The sequence below is a fragment of the Pituophis catenifer genome, unplaced genomic scaffold (assembly GCF_029215685.1).
Source record: "Pituophis catenifer annectens isolate HBS135680 unplaced genomic scaffold, rPitCat1.0.hap2 SCAF_2, whole genome shotgun sequence".
NCBI classification, from domain to species: Eukaryota; Metazoa; Chordata; class Lepidosauria; order Squamata; family Colubridae; genus Pituophis; species Pituophis catenifer.
In genome coordinates this window covers 140,050,900-140,069,396 of record NW_027256882.1, presented here as the reverse complement: position 1 = coordinate 140,069,396, position 18,497 = coordinate 140,050,900, and the positions used below count along the sequence as shown (strand labels likewise).

General features: G+C 43.4%; 1 protein-coding gene across 1 annotated transcript in view; it reads left to right on the top strand.

Annotated features, from left to right (window-relative positions):
- Positions 1-18,497, top strand: part of BAHCC1 (BAH domain and coiled-coil containing 1) — a 111,129-nt gene that overhangs the window by 72,971 nt on the left and 19,661 nt on the right. The window contains exons 9-15 of the mRNA XM_070937699.1: positions 375-533; positions 674-882; positions 2,700-3,015; positions 4,458-5,141; positions 8,809-9,008; positions 11,200-11,336; positions 11,644-11,769. Of these exons, the coding sequence (XP_070793800.1) occupies positions 375-533; positions 674-882; positions 2,700-3,015; positions 4,458-5,141; positions 8,809-9,008; positions 11,200-11,336; positions 11,644-11,769 (1,831 nt within the window). The remainder of the gene's footprint in view (positions 1-374; positions 534-673; positions 883-2,699; positions 3,016-4,457; positions 5,142-8,808; positions 9,009-11,199; positions 11,337-11,643; positions 11,770-18,497) is intronic.

The following is an 18,497-nucleotide window of genomic DNA, read 5'->3' as shown; positions in this document are numbered from 1 at the left end:
TTCTCACTTTTTAACATAGACTCCCCCCCCCAACCATTTATTGCTTGATACCTTTTTTCCTATTTTGGTGAGTACACAAAGCAATTAACATCCTTGTCAAAATAAAAAACAGACTATAAAAAGTTAAAAATACATATGGAAACTGATGCTAAAATCTATTAACAATATATTATCTATGTTGTTCCATGGGATGAATCCACACCCAACCTATGATGGATGAAAAGTTAAATGATTGTGATTGTGAACAAGCAAAAAACGTGTCCCTGTAAAACTCCTTTCCCTGGAGAAGATGGGGTTGCTATGTGGACATGGGTGAAATACACTAGGCTTTATCTCACGTCAACAAAAATGTTTTCTCTCCTAACTTATTCCAGGCATCGGGCATCCTGCTTTGCATCAGAACCTGCCACCTGGTTTTCCCCCTTCTATGCCCAGTGCCATGCAACCCGTCTTCCCTCTATCACAGGAGCCACCTGCTCAGCTAGTTATCCTGCCCTCTGAGCCTCCAGCCCATGGAGCCCCCCACACCCTGGGTAAGTGAAAGCCAGAGAGAATTAGCTGTGGCCTATTCCCTGGGTTGTAGGTAAAGGTCCTTCTCCCACAAGAAAAGAGGCAAAGGGTGTGGCTCCTGGCTTTGTTTACTCCTCTGATTGTCTCTCCTGTTTCTCTGCAGCTGAGGTGATGGATCAGGCATCTATCTGGCCATCCATGTATCCTAGCCGGGGGCCTGGTTCTCACCTACAGCACACAGGACAACTCCCTGTCTACTCCCGCACTCAGTTCCTGCGTCAGCAAGAACTCTATGCCTTGCAGCAGCAACAGCAGCAACAGCAACAGCGTGCAGCACAGGCATTGGAAGTGCAGCGGCACACTCACAGCCAGGTAGGCATGCGAAAAAGATGGCATTACTGATGTCGCCTCCTGGTAACTCTTACTGGAAAGTTGGAAAAACAGCAAAGAGCCCCAGCTTTCTGAGCATCTGGATAATCAGGGTGTAGGAATTAGACTGACAATCCTTCCTTAAGATGTCCAAAACCTGGCTTTTTCCCCAGGACCTTGGCAGCTAAGAAATTGAGAGCCCATCTAAGGGCATTGTGGATGTTGATACAGTTGTGCTGCCCCAGCTGTAATACATTTTGGATTTTATTGATATTTGTATTGCTGATTTTTGTTGTTTGCTGCCCGGAGCTATTAATAATAAATAGGCAAACTGTGATCAAATCTTGTTCTTTGTAAAATAATCCAGACACCATAAAGCTCCTTTAATACAGATAGTTCCATGCGGTCCAGATCCCAGGATGATGCAGACACACATAGATTTATTACAGGAAGGTGGTTGTTTAAAGTAATTTAGCCATTTACAAAACACCTATGTGCAACAGAAGATGAATACATGGAGAAATTGTGTTCTAACCAATTGATGGAAAAACCTATGCAAACAATAGTGCTTGGCCAGATCCCGAATGAGGAAGTAATTTCCTGAGTTCACTTCAAGGGAAGTGATATCGGCTAGAGATCTATACTAATCTTCCTGTTGCTTCTAGTTGTGAGATTGCGATAATGATGGAATCCAACATCATATTGAAATGAAGAACTTGTTTCCTGATTCCAAAGTCTCTCTTTCAAGGCCTTGCGTGCAAAATAATGTATGCTATGTTGTGTTGACCCTTTGGATCCAATTTTATGTTTGGTTCATTCAGTTTCCAAAAAGATATCCTTGAAAAATTATGGGGGTATGTTAATTAGAGAGTTGGTTAATTAAAATTGTCAGGTTCAGAGAACAGGGCTTCTTCTCTCCGTGTAGGTGTTTGAGTAGCAGCAATTTAAACATTTTGGAGGAGAAAGTTCCCTACGTAATTGAATTTGCATAATTTTTGTTGCAGAACCTGAATGCTTTTAAGGCAGAATTCTACTTGCTTGCCACATAAGCCCAGTCCCAGTTCCTGCATGCACACTCCAAGACAGAAGAGTAGAAAACATAAGCTAGCCATCCTCTCAAATGTTTCTGATTCCCTGTTGAGCTCATTGAAATTGTTCTTGGCATAGGACCCGGGTACCTTCAAGACCAACTTCTGCCACCAATATCCTCCCACCGGTCAGTTCGCTCCCACAGAGAGGGTCTCCTCAGGGTGCCATCGGCCAAGTTATGCCAGCTGGCGACACCCAGGGGGAGGGCCTTCTCTGTGGGAGCCCCAGCCCTGTGGAATGAACTGCCCCCAGAAGTGCATAAGATCTCTGACCTCCGGGCATTTCGCTGTGCACTCAAGATCCTGTTGTTCCCCCAGGCCGGGCTATCAACATAATAATTTTAAATTATTTTAATTGATGTTTGTCTTGTGCTTTTAATAGGCTGTACACCGCCCTGAGTCCTTCGGGAGAAGGGCAGTATAGAAATAAAATTATTCTTATTCTTCTTCCTGTTTTTGCTCTGGAGGGATACAATCTCCAGAAGACCACCGAGTCAGCCTAAGGATAGGATTGCACATTGGCTATGATACCAGCTGTGATGTTGTGTAAGGGTACACAGTGACATGCTCCACGAGTCAATCCTTAATTTATAGGTTGTTGGAACCACATGGAAGTCTTAAGACATGCACACTAATAGTACCGACTATTGAGCTTATTGCTGCCTGTGTCATTATTTATGTGGGATTGATGTACTTATTGACTATCCATCTCTTCCCTCGCCTACTTAATAGCGGAAGCCAGAAGAGCCCCCACCAGAGCTGGAGTTGCCAGGTCCTGAAAAGCCACTCAAACCATCTCACAAAGCAGTTGCCTTAAACGCTCCCCCGAAGGGCCTGTCCCCAGCAGCTGCCTGCTCAGTCAAGCTCTCGTCATGCTGCCATCCACCCAAATGCCCTGGTCCCTGCACTTTACCTGTCTGCCCTGCTGTGGTCCCACGCTCCCCTGCTGTAAGTCCAGTGCCCTCCCAGAATTCCACGGGTCCTGAAGCTGTGGATAAGCAGCCTGAAGGGCGGCCAGCCCAGGACTATCCTAAATCACTGGAACCAGGTAAAGATTCATTCATGGCAGGCTGAGAACTGGGATGAGAAATGGCCTCTCTTTTCTTGGCTTTGCGGTCTGTTGGGTTATTTTAACCTAGGCTGTCTGTTGAAAGGTTTAGATGTTTGTATGTTTTTTTTTTTCTACATTGGTATGTCACCCAAAGTCCATTGAATGTGGGTGGCCCATAAATTAATCATAATCATAATAAACATCTGGAGCACCACTGGAGCACCATTGGCATGGACCAAATCGTCAGCAGTCAATTGCAAAAGGCAGCTCTCCTTGGAACAGCTTACATCCTGAGGCAATACCTTTGGTATTATTAAATGACAACTTCTACACTGGGTACAATTGATAGGTGGGCACAAATGCTAAATCCAGGCTAAACCTCTGGATGACTGTGCAACCAACGACAAGTACAAGGCCACACTGCTTGGATCTGCAGATACTGTATACTATGCCAATACATTATGACATCCTAGATTCTTGGGAAGAAGTTGATGCATATGAAGACCAACACCATCCAAAGAACTGGCAGCTGCATGATTTCACGTTGCTCTGTATATAATGATAATAAAAAGGATCTAGCAAACATTTGGTATAGTTCTGTAATCCAACAGTTTAAATTCAATTAAGAGCACACTGAAGAAAGGATGACTTGCTAGTAAAGATTCTGGAAAGCACAAAGGATGGCTCACTGATCAATAATTTTTTATAGCACTGTCTTGTTTCAGGTTGTTATAATAGGACAGATACAAACTCTTGTGGTTATAGAGAGGTGCTTGACAAACAAAGTGAAAACAGGAAGCTTTTTGGGGTTGGACAACTATATTAAAAGTCTTCGAACCTGGAGATGGAACCTTTCAAAGGTAGTTGGAACCAAAGTACACTTCACCTACTAATAATTACTAGCAAGGGAACAAGGATTTTTACACATGGAAGATTGCTCTTCCATGTAGTTTTCCTGTTACTGTTGAGTGTAAGGAAGCAGCAGTGTGTTTAAATTATACCATAGCTGATCATGAGCCGCAGCAGTGGGGATGATTGTATTATGGATACATAGGCTGCCTATATTGTATATATTGTAAGCTCAGAAATCAAAGGGACTTATGTAGTATTTCCATTGTCCACAATCAGGACCTCAGAATCTTTTCATTCCTGATGTTGGATTTTCCTTCCTCAAAATGAACCTCCCACAATCTCGGCATTTCATTTCATTTTTTTTCTTTTCTTTTTGAGACAATTCTGCAGAATATATCATGCGAATTTGAGCAATTTAGTACAAATAGAATTTTTCATACAGTCCGTAGAGAAAAATGAATATTGTCAAGTGGTATTGCTGATTGTGGCGGCTGTATTTGAGACTATTAATACTTGCTATGGATTTGGAGAGATAGTCAGCTAGTCCCCTGCCATGCTTTACTCTGGGACTCTTCTTCTCTTTGTAGATCTTCCTCCTGGTTATACCTATCCTGTGGCTGGTCTGGGCTATGCATCACCATTTCCCCGGGACCCAGCTGATCCTGACACTATGCAAACTGTTTCTACAGCAGCTGAGCCTGAACAGTCACGCACCTTTCCACCAGAGCAGGAGCCACGCTGCGAGGCAGAAGCTAGCCCACCCAGTAGGACTGGGGACTCTGAAGTGGAACCCACCCATGCTCACCCTCCACATCTACTTGTCCATCCCCAGAGACCAAGCTCCACTGAAACGATTAAGGATACCCCAAATTGCTCCCTGCTGGTCAGGGATAGCTCAGATGACTTGGATTCTACCCAAAAAGAACATCAGGAGGACCCTAGCTCAGATGCTGCCACGCCAGGACCTTCCCCTGAAGTAATGACTACGGAAGAGAGTCCTGTTGCAGCATTGGAAGTTGACTGTCAGGAAGCTGAGAGTAATGTTGTCTTACCCGATGATCCATCAACACAGACTGATGTACAGGTAGCACCATATGGCCTGGATGCCCTTATTGCTGCCAGCATCAACTTGGGTGAACTCCCAGACCTGGAATCCCCATCTTCTGCAGCTTCCCTTCCCTTGTCCTCTTCGTCCAGCTCAGGGATTCCTGGCATTGCCCTGCTCAGTGAGCTGGCTGAACTGGAACTCTGTCAGCGGCACTGTGATTCAGGTAGGGAAACAACAGATCATTCTGATTCCTTCCCTCCACCTCAGAGCAGGGAGGTGGAAAAAAATCGGCATTCGCTTCTTTCTTGGCACCTATTTTTATTGGTATCTGAAAATTGCTGGTTTCTTCAGCTCATGAGGGCAACTTGTAAAAAAAAAAAAAAAAAAAGGCACTTCCCATCTAAGGCAAAGGCAGAGCCAAATATCAGATGTCAGCAATGGAATGAGAAGCTCCCTTTTCCCATATCCTAATCCTGCCTCCTGACTAGCCAGCAGGGAATTGATAAAGGAATACTTATGAAGGTATGACAATAAACTGGAAGCTGAACATTTGCTCATGATGTGAGGATTATCTAGGGACCAGGACGAAAAATTCTAGAATCTTTTCCCAGACCTTGGAAAAAAAGATGTCCATGCTTGTCCTCTTGGGATGTATAATAGATGTTTTTGCACACATGCTAGGGCCTATTCCCCTATTTCTTTCCATTAGCTTTTCAGTGTTTCATGGAACAGCTGCTAATCAAATGCCAGATTCCCAAGCATGATGTAAGTTCTCCCTTCCCATCAAGTGTCACTCAAATAGTCCCATCCAGAGTTGTACAGTAGGAGGGAGATCCCAAGGGAAACCTAGTCCTTTTTGTAAAATAATAATTTTATTAAAAATTACAATTGAAAACGCAAACCAATACAAACAAAATGTAAAAAATAAAAAGAATAAAAAAAATAGAAAAGAAAGAAAAATATTAGAAATATAAAAATACAGTAAAGAAAATAAATAGATAAAACGATTTTCCTTTTCATCACAAATATAAACAATTTTAGTAATTTATTACCTCTTAAAATATAGCAAGCAATCTCTTCTTCCCATATCTCATCTCTTTTCTATAAATAAATCCTTTAAGGCCTTGTTCAATCCTGGTCATGTCTATGATATCTATTTTAACTTTGAACCAACTTTATATTCCTTCCTTTTACTTTTTTATCAATCCCTTCCAATGATTGATTGATTGATTGATTGATTGATTGATTGATTGGTTCGATTTATATGCTGCCCTACACAACTGGTTAGAAAGGAATCCCCTCTTTCTCCTTTAGAAAAATAGACCAAAGATTGTGTCTTATCTATCCTAATCATGACCAGGTCCCAGATTGGTTAGGAGATAAAGTGAACTATTCAGACATGAGCTAAGCTATTCCTCTTCAATGCCTTCTGCTTCTTTCCTCAGATGAGCTGTATTTTACCTTAGAACCCTGCATGCTGATATGCTATTATCCCACTCTGACTTTTGAGCACAGCTGAGTTTACTAGAGCCGAGGTGGCACAGTGGTTAGAGTGCAGTACTGCAGGCTAGTTCTGCTGACTGCCGGCTGCCTGCAATTTGGCAGTTTGAATCTCATCAGGCTTAAGGTTGACTCAGCCTTCCATCCTTCAGAGGTGGGTAAAATGAGGACCCAGATTGTTGGGGGCAATATGCTGACTCTGTAAACTGCTTAGAGAGGGCTGTAAAAGCACTATGAAGTCCAAGTGCTATTGCTACAAGCCAGCATTTGCTTAACCTATGGTATTACGAATGATTGAAAGTTGTGAATTGCTGCATGTAAACAAAAATGGTACATAATCTCATGTAGGTCATTGTTTTAGAGTAGACATACCATGTTAACGGCAGTACAGACTTTTTGAAATGCGTACAACTTTGAAAGTCTCACAAATCAATAGAGGGAATCATGCACCTTTCAAAATGTTCACCAGCCAGGAGAGAAGTGTCCATCAGGCTACTTAAGCCTAGCACTAGGGAATATAGTAAATTCCCACTCAGAGGCCAAATTTGGAGGATTGCCCAACAACCAGATGAAATCGGGATAGGTATTAGAATTGTTGCACTTGCTTGGGCCTTGCTGATGATCACTATGCCTCTTAATTTTGAAAGCTTAGAAAGCAAGAGCCTTGGACTTCATTACTACATACTGTGTGTAGAAAGCAATAGAGTTGTGTGGTGGGACGAGTTTCCCTGTTGGATTTTGAATTGCGAATTAATTTGGGATGGGGCTTGCTTATTATAAGCATCCTAGACTGGCCTATTACTATGAGGCCTTGCATGCTTGGAAAGCTGGGGAACAGCATATTTGACTGGTCTGTTACCAGATTTACTTTGATGTCTCCTGTTTTCAGAACGTCTTAATTCTCGAGAAGTATCTCACATTCCCTGCTTATGAATAATAATGGCCTCTTTGCTAAAGCTAATAATAATCACAACCATCCAATATCATTTGAGTAGTGAAAGTCCTTCTTTTTTGTCCCTACACCTTTCTGCTGCTGTTTCAAGCCTCCCACTTCCTGCCTACCCAGTGGCGAGGTTTACACCAACCCACATATGCAGATGGTTATCATCCCCTGTGGCTAAGCGACGTCTGTGCTTTTCATCTGTACACCAACGGTTATTGCTCACACACCAAAACCGTTCTTGCCCACAGTGGAACGGAAACCGCATACAAGGGCTCCCCTATGTGCCTTCTCATACGTGTGCGCAGGCACTTTCACAAGCAGATGCACTTGTATACAAAGAGCAACAGCCCATGAGGGAGAGGTGTATGAATGCATGAGTCCTTAAAGAGGTACACCCACACATGCATACTGCAGGGTGTTTGCTTGTTTTTTTAAATGTCCATGGTTACCCTTTTTCCACTTGTATATCTTCATGCAGAGGCTGGCCCCCTCAGCTCTCCCTATTTGAGCATTGACCCTATTGACCCTGTTTCCCTCCTTCCTGAACACGTCTTCTACTTCTGAGGCTATTTCCAATAGGCCCTTTTTTCCTTAAATTCTGGCAATGATAACTTCTCTTGCTGTCCCAAATGGGCTTCTCAGGTCTCCTGCTTGGGCAGGTGACATCCTAAAAACTTTCCCTCTGGGTGAAGGGACTTCGGATGTCTTCCGCAAAGAAATACGAACAAGGACCTGGTTTTAAACAATGGTCTGGGAAGAGCTTTCTGCTTTTCTAAATGTTGCAAGCCAACTTTTTCTACGTCCTGGCTCTCTTTCAGCCCTTCATAACAGAGGCGGGATAGCAGCGTGGTGTGTCTGGGAAGAGGAAAGATAGGGTCTTTTCAAGAGACGGGGTAGATTGTAAGATGCCACCAAATATGCATAGAAGCCCAAGACACATACCTTCATCCAGTCACTAGGGGTGGCATATGAATTCAGAGATGTTACAAGATGAAGTATTTATCCTGCAGTTGAAATATTTTAAGTGTCCTCTTTATTATGGGGCCTTTTTGTTTGCAATCCTTCTCAGTTTTCCCTCTGCTATTTCTGCCTTTTTCCTTCCTACAAATGAAATATGTGTTCCAGGATAATATTGCGGGATCCAATCTGGGTCAGTCACCAGTCTTCTGAGCTTTCGGACTTGTGCTGCAGCCCATCTTTGGGCTCTCCTAAGATTTGCTAAGCAGCAAAAGGGGCCATAACTAACTAACACCGTACGATAGATAGAGGAGGCAGGTAGGAGCACGCCAAGAAGGCAAATTTAGTCTGGAAGCTCTGAATGTGACGGCTCCTTTGATGTGACAAGATTGAGAGCCCTAGGTGGGAAATGTAAGCTCATCACTTATTAATAACCTGTTCTATGAATGAGAATTGATCGTCTCCGATTGTATCTTTTTGTTTTTCACAGTGCTGGATGAAGACTTGGCAGCCTTCAATTTGCAAAGTCTAGCCACTCTTGCTGCTGCCTGGGCTCTTGTGGAAGCCACTGGCTTCGAGAGCAACCCACCTGACCTTCTCAGTCTGGCAGATGCCGCACCGTGTGTGAATCTGCGCCCTCGCATGCGGGTCTCCCGGCGGAAATACATCTGGACCCCTAAAACCAAGCCTGTAAGTTTCTTGTGTTCAAAATGAATGACAGAGCTGATGGACTAAAAGATTACCTGCTAACATTCCATTTTTGTGGGCTGACCTAGTTTTGTGGTGCGTTTCTGGGCCACGTGGTCTGTGCTGCCACAGACGACAAAAATATGCACCCCTCTCATTTGAAGAACTATCTCAACTTTCACAGGTAATAATGGAGACTTCTGTGGTAAATTGTTCGTGTTTTGAGGGCTAGTCTTCTGTCCCTTAAGACTCATTTTTGGGAGGGGTAGCGTGAGGAAACAGTGAAACTTTCATTATGGTGTCACAATGCAAATCCTTCCCCTTTTATGCATTCATTATAGTCATCTGCGAGAGGTGGAGCTTGTGTGACACCGAAATGCATGTTTAATCGTTCTAACAAAAACGTGGCTTGCTCTGGATACCTCTGCATGAGATAACAGAATCGGGCAAGACTGCTGTACAGGTAGTCTTCAACTTACAACAGTTCATTTAGTGACCGTTCAAAGTTACAAGGGCACTGGATTAAGTGACTTCAAACTTATGGCCATTGCAGCATCCCTGTGGTCACCTGATCAAAATTCAAATGCTTGGCAACTGACTCATATTAAGGACGGCTGCAGTGTCCCGGATTCACACGATCACCTTTTGTGACCTTCTGACAAGCAAAGTCAATGGGGAAGCCAGATTCACTTAACAGTCTTGTTACTAACATAACAACTGCAGTGATTCACTTAACAACTATGGCAAGCAAGGGCAAAAAAAATAAAAAGGGGCAAAACTCACTTAACAAGTTTCTCAGTTAACAATAGAAATTTTGGGCTCAGTTGTGGTTGTAAGTCAAGGACTACATGTATTCTACAAGCAAAACTCTAGAAGATTTTGAAACATTGGAGTGCATTTTTTATTCCCACTTTTGTTTATTTGTTTGTTTGATTAGGGGACAATTATTAAGGCTTGCTTTAATCAACTTCACAAGATAGCTTTTGCTGTATCAGCCTCTCCAATTTTAATAATCATATTCATAGGGAAGGTTGGCTGGTAGAGTGTATGGAGGCTAGAATGTTAGGCTTCTAATTGGGTACAGAATCAGATAGTCCTTGAGTTACGACGGTAATTGAGCTCTGAATTACGGTCATAAATTGTTGTGGTTGTAACTTGAGGCATCATGTGAGCGGATCTGATTTTTTTGACATTTTTTGTGGCAATTGTTATGCAAACACCGCAGTTGTTAGGTGAAAGCTGCAGTTATTAACCAAATCAGTTTCCCCTGATGGGAGTTTTTTGCCAGAAACCAGAAGCATACACTAGAAACTGGTTAAAAAATGTTGCAAAAAATGATGCAGACTGTCGTAAAAGTAAGTCAATTGCCAAGTGCCCAAAACGTGATTGTGTGACTGTGGGTGGTGGGGTTATGGTTTGTGCCCATCGTAACTTTGAAAACAGGTCATAAATAGCTTTTGATGGCCCATCATAAAGTGACCAGGTTATAAGTCGAGGACCACTTGCAGTCTGAGAACTCAATACAGTTCAGCAGTACTGTGTGGACTTAAGGCTCTTTGTCTGCTTGAGTTCCTAAATAACAAGAATGTCAATTAAGAGACTGGGAAAGATCTCTATATGTTCAGTGTGTGCAGCAAGGAGATAAATCACTATCGAAGTTGATCAACTATAGGAAGGAAAAGAGGAAGAAGACATTTCAACAGGAAGCATTCTTGTTATAATTTTGTTTTGAATTCCAGAAATTTCCTCCAATAGGGGTGTTTTAAATTGTTTGGGCCAAATTATTTAATGTGCTTTTACATTGTTTTTAAATTTTATATTATGTCTGTTTTATCTTTTGGCTGTTCACCGCCCTGAGTCCTTCGGGAGTAGGGCGGTATATAAATTCAAAATAAAGTAAAGTAAAGTAAATTAATTTCTCTTAATTACATTTCTTAGCTGTTGAAGATGTTGGGTGGCCAAAATGGCTCCCACTTGAACATGAGTGAAGATCCCAAGAGTAGTCCCTTAAAGGTCATCCTGCAAGTACATAAGTAGAACCAACTGGCCTTCTAAATCTGTTCAGTTTAAGAGTGCAAATAAGTCTCGGGGCATATAAACTACCAGGAGTAAAAGCATGAATAAAACATGCTATGCACCCTGTCACCTCTTGCTTTCCTCTGTGGCTAAGATGGCCTTTTCTCTCTCCCTAAAGGTTTGCCCTCTCAAAGCAGCTATTGAGAATTTGGATACACAGGAAGTGGAGATGCGCATGCGCCTAGCAGAACTGCAGCGACGCTACAAAGAGAAACAGCGGGAATTGGCCAAACTGCAGAGGCGGCATGACCATGAGTGAGTATCTGATTTCTTCAGTTTTCAGTACAGGTTTCTAGGATAAGTACCTGACCCACTTGCCAGAAGGAAGGAGGGTAAAGCAAAACAGCACCAGGAATAACGTCAGTGATAAGGGGGTGAAGTAACTTTGAATCTACAGGTTGATCTGTTTACCGTAACATCTGGAGGCCAAATGACCCCCTTGGTCAAAGGCCTTGCCTGTCCTAAACTAGACTGGTGCCCACATCCAAAGAGACCCTCAGTATATGGGAGCAGGGCCATTCCTGCCCTTTTGTTCTGTGTTTAATATGGTTATTACCTGTAGGCGAGAGGAGAGTTCCCGGAGTCCAGCTCGACGGGGACCGGGGCGACCTAGGAAACGCAAGCACTCCAGCACACTCAGTTCATTGCGACAGGGTTCGATGGGCAAGAGTGACAGCAGGAAGGTCAAGTGAGTGATCTAGCATGACTTATGGTGCTTGGGGTTGGGGAAAGCACTCTAAATGTGTACAACATTGCCTTCTGTTTGAAAGCTTGAGGGACCCAGTGGATGCTCTTAAGAAGGGTCTGTCCGTGTGGCTGTTATAATGAATGGAAGTGCTGCTGTGTGCATTTCTGCAAGGATAGATGGGACTATCAGGCCGTTAGCAGGATGGGAGAAAGGTGGAACTTTTCCCCGCAGCAAATGCTGTCCTCATCATTGCCTCCTCCCCTTCATCCTAATACCATGGGATTCCTCCCCCCCACCCCCCCAAAAAAAATCTGGAATTATTAGCTGGAAAGAGGGGCATCAACAATAAAGGGGCCGTGATAGGAAAGGTTTTAGCTACCCATCTCTATCCTTCATTTTCCTTTTAGAAATTTGCTCTTCATCCACTTTACAGGTGTTATGCTCTGTATATATTTATCAGGCTGGATGGTATGAATGTGTTAGTCTGTTTGCATTTGTGTACATCTGTCACTGGGGATCTGTAATTAGATTTTGGGGAAGCATATATGTGTAAAGGGAAATTTCACATAATGAAGCCTTTCCCTTCCTTCCTTCCTTCCTTCCTTCCTTCCTTCCTTCCTTCCTTCCTTCCTTCCTTCCTTCCTTCCTCTCTCTCTCTCTTTTTCTTTCTTTCCCTATTTTTTTACATCAGACAGCTGTATAGTGTCAGTGTTTCTTTATACTGCTTTCTTGTATTTCTACACTATAAAAAGCGGACTCTTCCTCCCAGATCTCTCTGTTTGTAGCGTAATAATTACAGACCACACTGGGAAGAGACATGAGAAAAAGCGGTGTTGATGTTCGGTGAATATGTTGTGATCAAAGTGTTGCTTGGGTTTTTTTTTGGCTATTCCTGTTGCCTTCACCCTAGAGGTGACTGTACTTTAGCGCTCAGCACGGCCAAGGCCTTACCCATCCTAGTGGTCATCGAGATCTGGAAGAATAAGAGGGCTAAAGAGATGCCTGTTCCTCTGTGCTCCCCTGCCTCCTGTCTATCTTGCCTCCTGCACTGCTCTGGGGGAAGAATTGCCCCTCTTTGAAAAGGAAGGCAGTGTTGCATAAAAGCCTCTTTATCTGTGCTGTATAAAGTCATTGGTCACGCTGCAGTGGTGTTCATTGCTGCTGGCGCTTTATGATTATCCATTAGCCGCCCGGCACAGTCATTCCCGCACTCACGGGCCCTGTATAATTGTCCTTCTCTGCTACAAATTGCCTCTCCCGGCAGGCCCATTTGCATAAATCCTCCAAGCTAGTCCAAACATGATTGGAGCACGCGTGTGTGCGCTGCATCAATCCTGATGATTTGGTAATAATAGTTAAATCTGTACTAAATGGTTCCTTCAATTAAGACAGAAGAAAAAAATTAATCTCTAGGTTTTATGTCACAAAACATTAGCAAATGTAGTGAAGGTTACAGGGGGAAAAAAAGCAGTTAGTGTTGGCTTTGGGTTGCAACATGGCTCCACCATATGGCTCATGGAAACCTTCCAGGACTCACTAGAGAACTTGCTTGCCTTCTCCCATTCCTCTCCACCCCGGCCCTTTATGTAGATTTATCCCGGGGGGTGGGGTTGGGGGAGTAGGAGAATCCCCGTTCTCGCTCCAAACCTTGAAAAGCTGTGCGGATTCATGCAAAATTAAATATAAAAGGAAATCCATTCTTAGCTTATTGGGAAGACGATCCCAGCTTTGGTTCCCCTAAACTTCACTTCCTTTACATTTTAACCCCACTTTCGTACGAGTCCAAAAATCATCCCATCCGGATGGATTTGCCAGCAAATCTTCAAAAGCAGAAAGAGGGGATTCTGCGATTCCAGAACAGCATTCCAAGCGCTGTGTAGCATAGCGGCACTAAAGTGCCGTTATCTAGGATGGGAGCCAACACAAAAATATGCTGGTTGTAAGAAGTGCTGACCACATTTGGACCCAATTCTGCCTCAGCAATGAAGGGGAAATAGGGGGTTGCGTCCACATGAGAGATATGAGGTGTGATTATGTGGACTGTAGCTAGTACTCGTTTAACAGCTGCCTCGCTTAGTGACCATTTGCAGTTACGATGGTGATGAAGAACTAACTTTACAACCTTCCTCACACTTAGGCCCTTCATAGGTCTGTAAAACAAAAGAAAGCTGAAGTAAAATGATAACATTGTGACAACCGAGTTTCCGGCCCCCATTGCAGTTGCTAAACGAGGACTCCCTCAATGTCCATTAATGCCAGTTATTCATTGTAGAAGACCTGTGATGTCTGTTCTCTGATACCATGGGTGGGATTGACACCAAATAACCCATTATTTCCTGAAACTTTCCCCCACTTTCATCATATCTATCCATACTTCTCCTTTTGTTCATGGTGAGAAAAGCCGTGTTGGAGAAGAGAGGCCTATCCCTCTTTCTGTCTTCCATAAAATGTCATCGGTGGGAGTTCTAATGGGGGTAAGAAGGACAAGAAGTGGAACTTCTCCTCCTATCATCCTTATCTTGGCAGGTGACAAAGCAGCTGTTCCCAGTGCTTGGGATAACAGCTCTGCTTTCCCCTTTGCCTTCAAAGGTACTGCTGCACACCATGTTTAAAATGTGCCCCTTCCCCTCCCATTCACCACTGTAGTACCGAAGTAGCAGAGAGGAGCTGCTGAATCGTAGAACAGAACATCCATGGGCTACAGCCAATAATCCCTCTGGAGAGCTTGGCCCTGCAGTGTTGAAGCTACAAAAGGATCATTTTTACCAGTGTCATGGTAGAGCACTGGGAACATTGAAACAATGTCTGTCTAACAAACTTCCAAAAGGCCACTGGACATTTGGTTAAAACACGACTCTCCACACTTTTGGGACTGTGGCATCTAAGCTATGCAGCAGGGCAGGGCAGGTGTAAGAGGAAGTGATTTTGCAGGGGATATCTCTGTGGTAAAGCAGACTTTCCATGGTGGGAGCATGTCTTTTTGGCACCAGGAGGCAGGGCAACAGGATTAAGTGAAAAGTTGTGAGGGAGAACAGTTTCTTTGCTGTGATTTCGTGATCCTGCAAAGTTTGGAGAACTGAATACAGAATAACAGAGTTGGAAGGGACCTTGGAGGCCTTCTAGTCCAACCCCTGGCCCAAGGAGGAGACTCTACTATTCCAGACAAATGGCTGTCCGATCTCTTCTTACAGTAGCTGATAGTAGACAACTCACTTCCTCCTCTTCTCTCTTGTGTGAGGATAAGTGAATCTTTCTCATGCCAGGAGAATTGGCACCTCCAAAAACACCTGCATTCCCTCCTTCTCTTCCTGCTTTGCCTGCCTGCCATCTGTGAGCTGGCAAGGGAAGTGGAGAGATTGCTGTTTGACAGTAGGAAGAGTCCTAACAGTTCACAGCATGCTGACCGCTTGGCATGACTTGCACTGGCAGATGTGGAAAAAGTAAGTTTGGAAGGAGAGCAGAAAGAGGAGAAAAAAACTGTCTTTGTCTTTGAGGTGGACTGGGGAAGGATTGAGAAGAAGGCACATGCACATAAAAAGAGGAGACTTCAATTCCAGTCCCATTTTAGGCATGAAGCCAGCTGGGTGACTTTAGGCCAGTCACTCTCTCTCAGCCCAACTCACCTCATGGAGTGGTTGTGGTGGACCAAATAGGAGAAGGAAGGAGTATTAGGCATGTTCACTGCCTTGAGTTATTTATAAAAATAAAAAAAGATGGGATTAAAAAAACCTCTTAAATCTAAAATTCTAAATCTATATAAAGGTATCCTCCGCCAACAGTTAGCGAAGTATTTTTGCATCTGGGAAAATGGGATATGTAGATGAGCCTTAAGGTTGAACTCCTGTCTGGGAAGTACAGTCCAATTCATCTGATGGGCATAGGATTACATGTTGTATGTACACTGCTGTGGTCTCCAGTCAAATTTTCTGAAAATTTTAAAAATGGGCTAAAATATGATTGGCCAATAATAATGAAAAAGAGAAAAATCACACGGTCTAATATGGCCAATAGCTGCTCCGCAAGCTTTTCTGACAAATTATTTTCTGTACCTGATCCTAGTTTGCTACAACTCCTAGAAGTATTTTCATGTTATTTCTAATTTCCCCTCTACTCCAAATTTCTAAGCTTTGCAGTTACGGATTATTTTGCATGCATTAATTGCAAGTGAGATTATGCCTGTCTGAGGTATCACCTCCTCTGTTCTTTTCAAACGTCTCTGAGCTTTAAGCATTTGATGCTTTTTTTGATGTTCCAAAATAGGTTCGGGACAAAAGATGCCATTCCAGAAGGCAATAAAGCAAGTGCACATTCATGCAGCCATTTCTCTGAATGCTCACATGTGGGCACTTGTCAAGCTGACCCTTTGTCAGAGATCACAGAAAAGTCCCTTAATTATATAGCTCCTAGAAAACAATTGGCATACGTATACCACTTTGAGACTTAAATCTTCACCTGAGTGGTAATCCTCTCCGCTTCCTGTTTTGCTCTTTTACATTTGCACATTTGTATGTCTGCCCTGTAAACCTGCCCGAGCAAACAGCTATGGCATAGGATTCCTTGATCAAGTGCCAAGGCAGGGCTCCTAGCCATCATGGCATCCCTGCCCTGTGTCAGGTGGAGGCTTCTGGCCTCACTGAAGCAACACATGTTTCCAGAGCAGCTGCAAGCCCAGTCCCTTGGCTTCCTTCCTATCGAGAACATTCCTGTTTCTTGAACTTCCCACGCTAGGCAATGATATCTGCCAAGCTTGCCTCTCTCCAGCCACTCCCCAGAACAGAGCTGTGGCCTTGAGCCATGGTAATTCCCTACTTTAGAGTAGGCTGAAGTGCAAAGGCTGGGGGGGTTTGGCATTATGGGTAGCCTGGACTTGCTTGCTGTTCCTAAGAAGCCCATTTTTCTTTCCCATCCATGGCCCTTGGGGTGCTCCGTTCCTTCCCTTTCCCTCTGCTTAACCAGGGAATTCCCTCCTTCCTTTCCTGCTACGGCTGCCAAATTGGAATTTGGCACCAGCTCCGGGGTCAAGACTAGGCCAAAAGGTTGAGGGTACAGGGTGAAGGCCTGAATAGAGGCTGCTTTGGGAAGATGGGGCTTGTACAGCTTCAAATCCTGGGCTGCATTCTCAGGGTGGAGCAAACAAAGAGGCTGCTCCCTAGGAGCCTGGGTGCTAGAGTGGCGCAATTAGGGTTGAGGAGGATTGGAAATCAGAATGGGCAACCGGCCAGCCATAGCAGCTGGGACAAAGCCTTCAGAGTGCTAATTCACTTCCTATTTACTCTGCCAGGAGGACACCTATGAGAGCAATGCCAAAGTAATGTGAAGTCAGTCATTTAAGTAGATGTCAGAAGGTGACTCAGCCCACATAAGTCCCAAATTAATTCCTTGTAATTGTTGTCATTGGGAGTAGCTACCGCGTTTTGCTTCCCCTTTCTTATCTGGACTGATTGTAACTTAGTACAATCAGCTGTTGTTGCCAGAGGTTGTTTTTTTTTTTTTTTTCTCTCTCAGTATCAAGCCCACATATCCTTTCATTTGCCTTTCAGTGTTCCAGATGGGATTAATCTTACTCCCATCTCATCCCACCAAGCCAGTCTGATCTGGCTATACAATGACCCTGAAGAAAGAGAAAGAGTTTGGAACTGGAATCATAGGCAGGCACTAGTAATGAGCAGGTTGGACCTTTTCATGTATGAGGAGCCTATGTGGCAGCTGCCAATAAGAACACAACTTCGAATAGGCTGTGACTCAGTAAAAGCACAGAAGGGCAAAATCTTACTTTTTGTATCTTGAGTTTTCACGTACGCAAACAACTTTCTGGTACTTAAAATGGCAAAGATAAACTTGAAATCATGTGAGTCCTTGAAACAAGATATGCAGTGATTCTAGGAACTGGATTTCAGGATGCTATATAGCTCTGCACTCTTCTCTATGACCATCAAAACCAGAAAACCTATGTAAAAGAATAATATCCCTGAATAAATTATACAACACACTATCACTATCAATTTGCATGATTTACGTAGGTCGCTATCTTTGGATTCTGTAGTGCAGAATTTCTCATTTCATTAATGCACAGTGCTCCAAACCAGATTCAAGATCCTGTCTATCTCTGTATACATAGGCATGGAATATATATATGCTGAGATACTATTGGTTTTCTGACTTTCTACTCATATCACATGTGATATCTGCAAAAGAAGTTCACTATAAACCTAAGAAAAAAGACGTGGCTTTCAGTGGTCAAGATGAGATAACTTACTGTTCTCACAGTAATAATTCTCTTTGCTGAAACTGCTTATCCTGTCGTTCCCTTCAGCATCCTACTCTGCTCCTTATTTTTCCAGAATTCTCTACAATTCTTTCCCACCACATTGTCTGTAGAAAAAAAAAATGGATAGTATTCAGAAAAAGAGAAGGAAATAAATAGCACAATGAGTATCATTTACTTATTCATCAATTAATGGGTTACAGTGCTATGGAACTAGGGGAAATTTTAAATCCACAACACCAGACTGCATATCTAAAGCAGCACACACATTCCAATGCTTCTTTTACAATTTCGGTTCCTCTAAGCACTAATAACTATTCGTGTCTGAACCTAAAACCCACCCCTCTCCAACCACCTCGGTGGAAATTCATCTTCCCCCAATACAGCAATACTTCTGCTGTTGTGACTTGAGAGGTCTGAGCAAGCGCTGCCCTGCAGTTCCTGTGGCAATCTCTTTGCACGT